We start from the raw sequence: 11,932 nt of genomic DNA on the forward strand, positions 1-11,932 counted from the left end.
GATTTAAGTTGAACCGCGGTCCTAGCGCGTGCCGAACCGTGTGTGGAGAACCGTACGGTACGATTTTTTTCCGCGATCCGTTCCACCCCTAATAAAAATCCATTAAGATAATATGTAACTGGTATTTATTATAGTTAGTGAAGTACATTTTTCTCAGTGATTCTTCTCTAGGTTGTTGTGTGTCTTTCCATTATACGTTTGTTTTGAAGAAACATTTTGGGTACAGTGTATATAAGTGTACATCTCTAACGTATAAACTGTTGTGTGGATCTGACTGTCTGTGGGCATGACAGTTGAGTGTGAATGGCCAGCACACACAAGCACTTATGGTGCTCCAGGATGACTCACAGTGACACCAGTGGTGGAGCACAGGATCAATTGGGACAAAAGAGCACCTAATTTCATCAGACATCACTAGACGAGCTACCTGTAGCCATGGAGACAAGACACTGGCTGGTGGCTGTCATGTCCTGTAGCATCTGTTTCACGGGGGTTTCGCTTTGCATTTGAGCACTGCAAAAACATCACTTTCCTCGCCCAAGCATGTACAGGCAGGTCTCTTCAATAGTGTCTATATACAAACACACTCACAAAATATTGTGGGTAGGTTAACTATAATGAGTGTCAAGTGCAAAACTGCATGAGGTTTTATTGTTTGCTGCTTGTTCTGCAGATTTTAATTGCACCAATTACAGAGAAGCCACTTTATTTCCAGGATGTTCTGAGCTTGACTATGAGTGGAAAGAGAGAGCACAGGAAAAAGACTACATGGAAATACAATAAAGAAAACCGGCCGTTCCTGGTAGATCTTTAGTTCAACTCCTAAAACTAGTGAGCTGCCTACAGACAGTATTTTAAGGCATTATATGTGTAGTCAAGACAACACTATGCTGCCATCTACCAGATTTTCTTTGGCCCACTTTCGAAAAGCACGTTCCTATGGACAGCCGTTCAGTTGCTGGCGTTTTGTATTTTTAGTTGTTGGAGTTGTGTGTTTGGTTGTCAGTGTATCTCATTAGCATAAACTTTGTCGGAATTTATGCATTTATAAATGTTGTTGCTGCTGTTGTCAGAAATTATTACTGACTCACATCGAAAATAAATGACTTCTGGATGCTGTGTAATGGCAAATGCCTGTCACTAAATATCATTTTATTACGCAAATGAAGCGTTTTGTGGAGAAGGTGATCCCAGAATGCACTGCAATGATATGTAATATATGTAAGTTAGAAATTAAGTTACGTTCAGTACAGAAAAGTATTAATAAACAGTTAAATCTATTTTTTTAAATAATTCATTCCATATGTATTTGTATACATATTACTGTTCAAAAGTTAGGGCAGTAAGAATATTTAACGTTTTTAAAAGAAGTCTCACCAATGCTGCAGTCATTTGATCAAAAATACTGTAAAAACTGTAATATTACAATTTAAAATAACTTTTGTTTAATAAAATATTCATATTTATTAAATTATTTTTAAGCTGAATTTTCAGCTTAAATCTGATTTGCTCAGTTATTATGAATCATTTCTTCTTATCAGCGGTTGCGTAATATTTTTGTGGAAACTATTTTCAAGATTCTTTACAGATAGAACATTTTATTCTAGCTTCATGCATTCTTTTTTATCAACACATGAATGTGGGAAAGTTTAATAATAATAAAAAAGCATCATTTAGAACAAAAAGCTGAGAAAATCACATTTTTGTCAAAGACTACGTCTGGATTGGATTCAGAACGATGACCAAAGCATAGATGCAGTATTTCGCTTCTGTCAACACCCCTAAAGCTTACACAGGCCTATACCACTTCCTGGGTCGACATTTCATTTCGTAATGTTAGGCAGTTTTGATTTATATGCTGTTTAATGTTTGATGATCGTATTATTTTACATAAGCATCTGCTTACATATGGTGAAGAAGAAAAAGAAACAAGAGATCGAGTGTTTTGATCCAGACATTCAGTTCTCTTTCAGATGATGTATAATGAAGCCTCCTACCCTATAGCAGCGAAAACACAAAAAGCCAGACAGTACCGCCAGTGGCAGGGAAAGAGTTAAGTATTTTTATGCTGCTTAGAGTGTGTAGACTGCTGTGTTTTGGAAGAGGGTTAGTGAGTATATTACATCATACAAAACGGACAAAGACTCTAAAGTTAGTTTGTTGACTCATTCTTTGCCTAAATAGATATTTGTGACCCTAGACCACAAAACCAGTCTTAAGTGTCAATTTTTCAAAATTGAGATTTATACATCATCTGAAAGCTGAATAATAATAGCATTTTTATTACAGAAAAGCCTGAATTACAGTCGTTCACAGATGTTAATGCAATGTTTGTTTTTGATCTCTACAGCAAAATGTTTTGAGAAATATGCAGTGGAAGTAAAAGAGACTTCCTTCCCGAGCATGCTAACAGCTCATGGGAAATATATATATGTGTGTGTGTGTGTGTACAGAGGATTAGACGCTTTAATGACAGACATTACAGGCTCTCTCTGGTTTATCATCTGACCTCTTCTTGGTAGGAGAGTGCATGTTCACAGCAGATTACTGGAGCTTTTGAAATGCTAGATCTGCCTTTATGTCTGTCATACCCTCCTCCTCACACCCCCCATACGTCCCTTTAACACATTTACTGTAATCCATGGCACCTGACCCACGCAGGGTCTCAGTGAGACTGTTGACATTTCAGATCAGGATTAGAGCGCTGCTTTAAAGATTACCCAGGTTGATGTTTGTTTGCTTTGCTCCTGGCGAGACAGAAGTGGGTTAGATGTAAGCAACGCGTTTCATCTAAGTGTACTCCATCCAGTGGGTACGCTGGCATTCTCCAGGCCCGTCTGTGTGGGGCAGAGTTCACATGACATGGTAAAACCATCAGATAAGGCTTTGCAAACTTCTGTCCTGTGTGTGGAGATATCTTGGGTTTGATTCCATTAGCAGTTCTGTAATGTCTGAATTCCTCCACCAAAAACTGAACTCTCTTCTAATAAATAGAGGTTTGAATCTTCTGTACCACAGCAACAGATATGATGTTTTAGCGGAGTTGTGAGCTTGAAATCGGAATAAAATGTGATGAGAGAGATTTGGGGCTTCACAATAATGCAGACAAAATATCTTTTTTTTCATATGATCAGTGTATCTTAAACAAATTACTCATATGAGGTAGTTGTTCTTAATGAATCTGTGTTGAATCTGTGAGCTATCGTTTGAATAACAACCAAATAACTACAATAACTCATTCACTCAATAAATTGTTTGGGATGGTTCAAATTGTAAACTACTGTTGTTATATTGTATTTTATGCTTGTAAGCATGTATATATATGTATATATATATATATATATATATATATACAGTATATATATACAGTATATATATATATATATATATATATTCGAGAAACATTTCTTATCGATGTTGAAAACTTCTTAATATTTTTGTGGAGACCATGATGCATTTTTTTCAGGATTCTTTGAATAGAAGGTTCAAAAGAACAGCATTTATTTAAAATAGAAATACTTTGTAACATTATTAATGTCTTTACAGTCAGTTTTAATCAATTTAATACTTCCTTTCTGAATAAAAGTATACATTTATTTCCAAAAATATAAATCTTACTGACCCCAAACTTTTGCATGGTAGTGTAGTGTAATATAGTAGAATGGCAACCAGAACTGTTCATCTCGTATGATTCCCATTGACTCTTTGTATACATAAAGATCGTATTGAGAATATGCGTGATGCATGTGTGAACAGATATTTTCATAGAATTACAGAGTTTACAGTTGTCATTAAAGTACTTTCAGACTCTCCAATTGGATGAATTTTTTTAAATTTGAAATCTGGCATGTAAATGATTATTAATCGGTCTTTATCTTTCTCTCTCTCTCTCTTCTTTTTTATATTATTTATTTAAAGACTGTGAGATCTGTGATTTAAGAAGAATGTTGTTGTGTCTCTGTTAATGATTCAATAGGTTTTTATTGTACATTAAAGAAGAACTTAAAAGTAAAAAAAAGTCTCTCTCTCTCTCTCTCGCTCTCTCTCTCTATTATTTGTACTAATTTACAGTATTATTAATCTACAAAAAATATTATTTTATTTTATGTATTTTTATCCTTTTATATTGAGTCAAAAATGAACATTCTAGAAGAAACCCAGACCATCTAGCATTGTGATTAGTAAGGTTTGCACAGGTAAGCACCAATTTCTGATCATTATTTCATGGTTTTCCGACTTCCGCATTAGTGCATTATGAAACCATATCGAGAGTTTAACATTCCGAGTCATGGTATTGTTGTAATCTGCAACTATTGACTCACATTTAACACTTTATTCCCAGTTTTCTATAATGCATGAGGTCTGTTATGGCATATCTTACAGCCACCAAGATATTAGTATTCACAGAAGAGCTTAATATATTTTAAAGGCAAAAGGAAGATGATTAGAAAATACATTATTCATCATCAGTCTGGTTTCATAGGATTATGAAATATGTATTTTAGTTTTTTCATATAGCTTTTGTTGTCTTGTGTTTTTCAGACAGCACAGACTGAAACCAGAACAAACCATTCATTGACCCGTTTCGCCGACTCTAAGCTGTGTTAACGTATCATTACTGCTGATAACAACCTGCTTGATTTTCACAGAGCAGCATAATCAGATGATGGATTTAAATTGTCAGAGCCATGAGAATGACATATTTCAACTTCCCCTTTACTAGAGAGACTGGCAGTAAACATCCACCTAGAAACACCCAAGCAACTATCCACTATCATCCACCCTAGAATGAGGCCATAGTTGTAAACTATAGGGGCTGGATGTGCATGTGCACATCCTGCATCCTGCATCCTGCATGTGCTTCTTGAAAAATACAGTTATCAGATATACTCTTAAAAATCTTGTTTGTTATGAACATAATAACAGGCTTTGGTTATCTGATTGATGCCAGACTCACTGATAAACTCAATGAAAAACTCAATTACTGTAATACAAATGACTGTAATAGTCATAAGTAATATGTATTGTATGTAGCTAGTGTTACATTGTAATGCTTAATATTTGAAAAACCTAATAAATTAATTAATCATCTTACCTTTGGGGATTTTTGACAAGTTGATGGTGATCCTAACTTTAAAAGCTATTTACAATGATTTTTAGGAAGATTATTTTTAAGGATTTGAATTCTTGCAATCTTAAGAAAAAAAGAACATTCTTAAGTATTTTAGGAATACATTTTTTTGTTTTTGTTTTTTGAAGTAAGAATAGCAGTTAAGAAGGATTTTATTCTTGAGAGTGTTCTGTAAATCTGGCCCGAGGACATCAAAAAAATAAAAATAAAAAAAACATCTGTGCATGGAATTTCAGACAATATCCTACTCAAGGATCTGCTAAGATTCCTTCTGGTTATTGTTTCATCATTAAGGTTAATGTTCCCTTATTGCTCTGAAATTGGCAGCAAACACATCCATTCAAACAGGGCCTGATGATGAAAGCGGTTCATTCATCGGGAGTTCTTTATGTTGCAGGTAATGAAAAATGATAAACCCCGGCGAACTCGACATCATCAAATCAAAGACTATGTAAATGAACAGTTCTGAGGATACAGACAAGCCACTGGCTCTTGTGTGCACGTTCCACTTCCTCTTTCATCCAACCATGAACAACGATCTCACAAACACTCTTCACATAGACAAAAAAAGACCAAAAACAGTCTGGTCCTCCACCTCCCCCAGCTGAATTCTTAATAATGGTGTACATATTGCTGAAATTGCACCATGCGCTTGTATATAAAACGTCTCCATAAAATTAATTTAGCAAAGACGCAGCCATCAAAGAAACGTCCGGCTTATTCATCGAGGGACAATGTGGAAACTAATTTCCCCGAGGTTGCCACACTGGCTGTCTTTATGTCAGTTTTTCCGATACACTTGTGTCATCGCGCCGCGCCGAAAATTAAAACAGTGACTGGCAGTTTTGACGGCTTTCATTGAGCCCACCTCATGCACTTTACCTTTTCGTGTGTTTCGAGCATATGAATTGAAGGCGCTTATTATATTTGTGAATAGTCCGTTATGTCCATTCGGGGCCGTGCTCAGGGGCCCGTTCTGTTTGTCACAGAGGGTCTGTTTTTGATTGATGTGGCCGTGGTTTGTCACAGCTGGAAGGGAGGTGATAGACTTGGGCGGTATAGAGAAATTGATGCACCACAAAGAGCTCTGCAATTAAGCGGTTTCCTCTCTGTTAATTAAAAGCAAATGTGTCACTGTAGCAAGAGGAGCTGTCTTCTTCTAATTGCCAAACATGAACCTGTTGTTGAAACGGTCTGTCTTTTCTTACTCTCTTATTTTCTGTGTCGCAGGGTCGACGGGGGAAAACAGGAGAACAAGGGGCTCCAGGACCACCGGTAAGAATTATAGTTTATGGTTTGTGAAGCTTTACACTGACAAGACAAGAAAGCAAAAATGAAAGTTGAATAATTGGCCATTGAAAAACTGGTAGGCCTGCCCAAGCCAATCATGAGCTTGGCAATGCAACAGGAGAAGCAAATTAAACTTCATTCACAATTTGTTCTCTGTAATCGAGCATTATTATTATTTTTACTAATAGTTTTTTTTCTTCTTAAGTGAATTTACAAAGACCCCACAAAGTATCTGGACTCTTATGTCACACTTAAAAATGTTTGAATGTCATTGAATTAGATACAAAATGTCAAAACAAGACTATTAGTAGTAGTAGAGTTTTATTTATGAAATGTTTTGCATTTGGTTTATTCCTGCCTGCCAATTGATTTGATATTTTATTATGTAATACAGTGAGATTCATAAATTGTTTAAGTGTTTGTTAAGTATCCAACTAATCTTTAGGGCCTCTGTATCCTGTTTTAGAGATATTTAGATTTTTTATTTTTTATAGTACAGGAACCGATTTAATCAGCGGTTGAAAAATAGACTGAGTGGATTGACTCAGAGGAGTTTTGCCTCATGAAATAAATCAGGAATCTGGTTTTTAGTGAAACAAGTATGAATAATTATATTTATTAAGCATTTATAACTTGTGAGTTAAAAATGTCTCACTATTTGGCGGGTATTGCATTAAAATCACGCTTTTTATTCATGCATTTATAACTGCTTATCAACGATTTATAATGCATTTGTAAATGAGTTATGTCATTTATGAACACCTTTATAAACCCTTTACAAAGGTAACCTTAATGTAAAGTGTTACCATTTTATTTAATTAGTGCAGAAGTGCATTAGAAAATAAATGAAATAAAACTTCAAGTTTGCTGCCTGTTGATGTCATATTTGGTATATTTCTGCATTAATATGATGAGACATTCTCAGGCCCACATAGCATCTGTGCCCACAAAGCTTTTTAGAAATCTCTTCACCTAGTTTGTATACATTTCTATGCCTGCCATTGACAAAGTTTTAAACCCTGAGTGTTTGTCTCTTACATATTCATTTTAGTGAGATATTTCAGCTACTAACGAGTGTAGTAGCTCAATTTTACAAAATTTGAATCCATGCTCCAGCTTTCTGCAAAATTTCTCCTAAAACTGGAAATGTAATATCTACATGGCCAAAAGTATATCAAGTTTAGAATATAAAAAAATCAAGTTTTTGTTCCCAAAATACTGTGTAAAACATTTCATTTTAATGAAATGAAACAATATATATTATATTTATGAAAAAAAGTATATATTTAAATATAATTTTTTTTTTAGATGCAACTCATTTGTACCATTTCATTTATATCACTTCTACCTAATTTCGTCCCCCTGCAATTCATAGTCATTTCAGATTCAGAAAGCATGATTGTTGTCATAAATCTGCTTCAAAAGCAAACAAAATGTGTCATTGTGCATAATGGACAGATACCTGCTGCTATATTCATCCCCCTCAAGATGAGATTTCTTGGTTTTTGCATTGGCTCAAGTTAAATCTCCATCACATGCACTGTGTGGATCAGTGTTTCAAATTACGATTTCAAGCAGCCCAGAGGGCCATATTAAGAGCAGTCCCATGCATAAGTGTTATTGAAGATCCTGATGAGACTCCCAAAGGGGCCCTAGTTTACTGCTTGATAAATAGTCATCTCATCAAAGCTGTGGCATCAGTATGGAAATGTGTGTGACATAAAAATCACACACACGCACAACACTTCAGGCTTTGAAACGTATGTTGCATCATAAATTTTTGGCATTTTTACATTGCCTTTGGCTTTGTGGTTGTACCCACATATGTAGAACTGGATAAACATTGCCAGCTTTACTGAATCTCTTTTAAGTGGGAAATGAGTTATTAATACATTGCTATATTGAATGAAAACGTAAAGGAATACTTCACCTGAAAATGGAAATTCTGTCATTATTTGCTCTCTCTTGTGTTCTAAAACCATTTGACATTTTTTGTTCAGACTGTGCTGGTTGCTCTTTTCCATGCAGGTAATATAAATAGGAACTATTTAAGCAAAAGCAACAAAAAGTGGTTCATTTGACATGTGAACTACAGTAAGTCTTCTGAAGTCATGCGATAGCTTTGTGTAAGGAACAGACTGACTTTGAAGTAGTTATTCGCCGATAAATTTCACGAGTGATTGTTCACTACTGTAATGAGTCTGACTTGTGAACGAATCATTTAGACTGGTTTTGTGAATCAAATCAGCGGGTTCACTGAAAATATTCAAGTAAAGTCACTTTTATTTATGAAATGCTTTATACAATACAAATTGTTTCAAAGACGATTTACAGTAATAAACAGTAAAGCAACATAATCAACTTCAAATATGAAATGAATTAAAATTCTGCTCTAAAGCAGCTCAAAAAAGACAATAGTGTCATTATTCATCTCAAGCCAGTTCAGTGTTTGTTCAGATTCAGTTCAATAACTTTGTAACACTCATCAATTATGAAAACTTTAAAACATATCTACAGATGACGATACTGTCATCATTCAGTGCCAGATGTTGAGACTTTTGGTGAATAAGGGTCTGTTTTTCACACAAAGCTAACATTTTGCTTCAGAAGACTTGGGTCGTATGGACCACATTTATAATATTTATGATATTTTTGCGACCTTTTGAACACCCCATTCATTGTAATCGCATTTCCTAAAAAAGGAATTAATTTTTGGTTCAACTGTTTCTTTAAAGATCCACTAAGCCTCAAAACGAACTGCAAATGTTGCCAGATCTGCTCTGCATACTAACATTGACTGGCACTTTAGTTTCACACATGATGCTGTAAATCTCTGTCACTTTCCATTACAGGAAAGTTATAAAGTGGTGAGCTTTCTGCAAAATTTCTCCTAAAACTGGAAATGTAATATCTACATGGCCAAAAGTATATCAAGTTTAGAATATAAAAAAATCAAGTTTTTGTTCCCAAAATACTGTGTAAAACATTTCATTTTAATGAAATGAAACAATATATATTATATTTATGAAAAAAAGTATATATTTAAATATAATTTTTTTTTTAGATGCAACTCATTTGTACCATTTCATTTATATCACTTCTACCTAATTTCGTCCCCCTGCAATTCATAGTCATTTCAGATTCAGAAAGCATGATTGTTGTCATAAATCTGCTTCAAAAGCAAACAAAATGTGTCATTGTGCATAATGGACAGATACCTGCTGCTATATTCATCCCCCTCATGATGAGATTTCTTGGTTTTTGCATTGGCTCAAGTTAAATCTCCATCACATGCACTGTGTGGATCAGTGTTTCAAATTACGATTTCAAGCAGCCCAGAGGGCCATATTAAGAGCAGTCCCATACATAAGTGTTATTGAAGATCCTGATGAGACACTCAAAGTGGCCCTAGTTTACTGCTTGATAAATAGTCATCTCATCACAGCCGTGGCATCAGTATGGAAATGTGTGTGAAGTAAAAATCACACACACACACACACACACACTTCGGGCTTTGAAATGTTTGTTGCATCAGAAATTTCTGGCATATTTACATTGCCTTTGGCTTGGTGGTTGTATCCACATGTGTAGAACTGGATAAACATTGCCAGCTTTACTGAATCTCTTTTAAGTGGGAAATGAGTTATTAATACATTGCTATATTGAATGAAAACGTAAAGGAATACTTCACCCAAAATGGAAATTCTGACATTATTTGCTCTCTCTTGTGTTTTAAAACAGTTTGACATTTTTTTGTTGAGACTGTTGCTGGTTGCTCTTTTCCATGCAGTTACTATAAATAGGAACTTAAGCAAAAGCATCAAAAAAGTGGTTCATTTGACTTGTTTACTACAGTAATATTGTGTAAGCAACAGACTGACATTGAAGTAGTTATTCACTGCTAAACTTCACCAGTGATTGTGTTTACTACTATAATGAGTCATGCTTTGTGAACGAATCATTTAGAGTGGTTTTGTAAATCGAATCAACTGATTCATTGAAAAGATTCAAATAAAGACACTTTTATTTATAAAATGCGTAAACAATACAGGATGTTTAAAAGCAGCTTCACAGTAATAAACAGGGAAGCAACAGTATCAATGATGCTAACTTTATCAAATATGAGACAAATTCAAATTCTGCTCTAAAGCAGCTCAAAAAAGACAATAGTGTCATTCAGCTCAAGTCAGTTAAGTGTTGGTTCAGATTCAGTTCAGTGACTGTGTAACATTTCATCAATTATGAAACTTTGATTTGATTCAGCTTTAAAGCATCTCTACAGATGACATTAGTGTCAACATTCAGTGCCAGATAAGAATAAGGGTCTGTTTTTCACACAAAGCTAACATTTTGCTTCAGAAGACTTGGGTCGTATGGACCACATTTATAATATTTATGATATTTTTGCGACCTTTTGAACACCCCATTCATTGTAATCGCATTTCCTAAAAAAGGAATTAATTTTTGGTTCAACTGTTTCTTTAAAGATCCACTAAGCCTCAAAACGAACTGCAAATGTTGCCAGATCTGCTCTGCATACTAACATTGACTGGCACTTTAGTTTCACACATGATGCTGTAAATCTCTGTCACTTTCCATTACAGGAAAGTTATAAAGTGGTGAACACAAAGTCACGAGAGTCGGGAGGGAAGTGGTTTCGAAGAGTGACATTTTTAAATGGCAGTGTCCCGATAATTTCCGTGGCATGTGCCAACCTTGCTTCTGTCCTCGGGAGCTGGCATTTACGAGTGGCCTGTCGTCAATGGTGGGGAGGAGGAGGGCCCCGGGCGGCACAGACATCCTCCCCCAGCCTCGAGGTGTCGAGGAACGCCATGTGCGGTCCAGGAGCCCCAATCTGTCTGGATATTTAGTTGAGCTGATGTGTCTAGTGACCTTTGCCAAGGACGTTTGCAGGTGTTGTTGCTGCAGTCGTGGGCGACAGAGGCTAATACGCAGCGAATGGTGTCCTGGTTGCAGGGTCAGGCAGTTAAAGCTGAATTTACATTTTATTTTGCCTTTTACAAAGTCAGGTTTTGGGTTTTAATAAATAAGCTTCCTTGGCCAAGACATTTTAAAATGAGCTTCCAAATGCAAGTAAAATGTAAGTGATTTGATTGACTCATACTGAGATTTATTTCTTCAACACAGGGTCCACCTGGAACATGTGATGCTGAAGCTGTTAAGGTAAGATTTAGTTGTTTTTTGAAGTTGTTGTTTTTTTTAAGCAGAAACACTAAGTAAACCATTCATAGGTTGGGAAGTGTAAACACTGTGGCACTTTCAAAACATACACATCAATGTTTAAAGATGGGGTAAGCGATTTTTCAAAAACGCTTTAGAAAACTTATTCGGGCCGAATAGCAAAACAAACTTGTAGCCAATCAGCAGTAAGGGGCGTGTCTACTCATGATGTGGAGGAGAGAGCGTTCAGTGCACAGGACGGACATTAGCCGAGCCGAGCGACAGAAAGATAGAGATGGCGGATAAAAAACAAAAGAGGAAAACGTCTGC

General features: G+C 35.6%; 1 protein-coding gene across 1 annotated transcript in view; it reads left to right on the forward strand.

Moving 5' to 3' along the window:
• LOC107736842 (collagen alpha-1(XIX) chain-like) overlaps window positions 1-11,932 on the forward strand; it is a 196,366-nt gene that overhangs the window by 104,836 nt on the left and 79,598 nt on the right. The window contains exons 15-16 of the mRNA XM_016548200.1: window positions 6,362-6,406; window positions 11,570-11,605. Coding sequence (XP_016403686.1) covers window positions 6,362-6,406; window positions 11,570-11,605 — 81 coding nt within the window. The remainder of the gene's footprint in view (window positions 1-6,361; window positions 6,407-11,569; window positions 11,606-11,932) is intronic.

Source organism: Sinocyclocheilus rhinocerous, unplaced genomic scaffold, assembly GCF_001515625.1.
Source record: "Sinocyclocheilus rhinocerous isolate Xijiao unplaced genomic scaffold, SAMN03320098_v1.1 scaffold1214, whole genome shotgun sequence".
In the NCBI taxonomy this organism is placed as follows: domain Eukaryota; kingdom Metazoa; phylum Chordata; class Actinopteri; order Cypriniformes; family Cyprinidae; genus Sinocyclocheilus; species Sinocyclocheilus rhinocerous.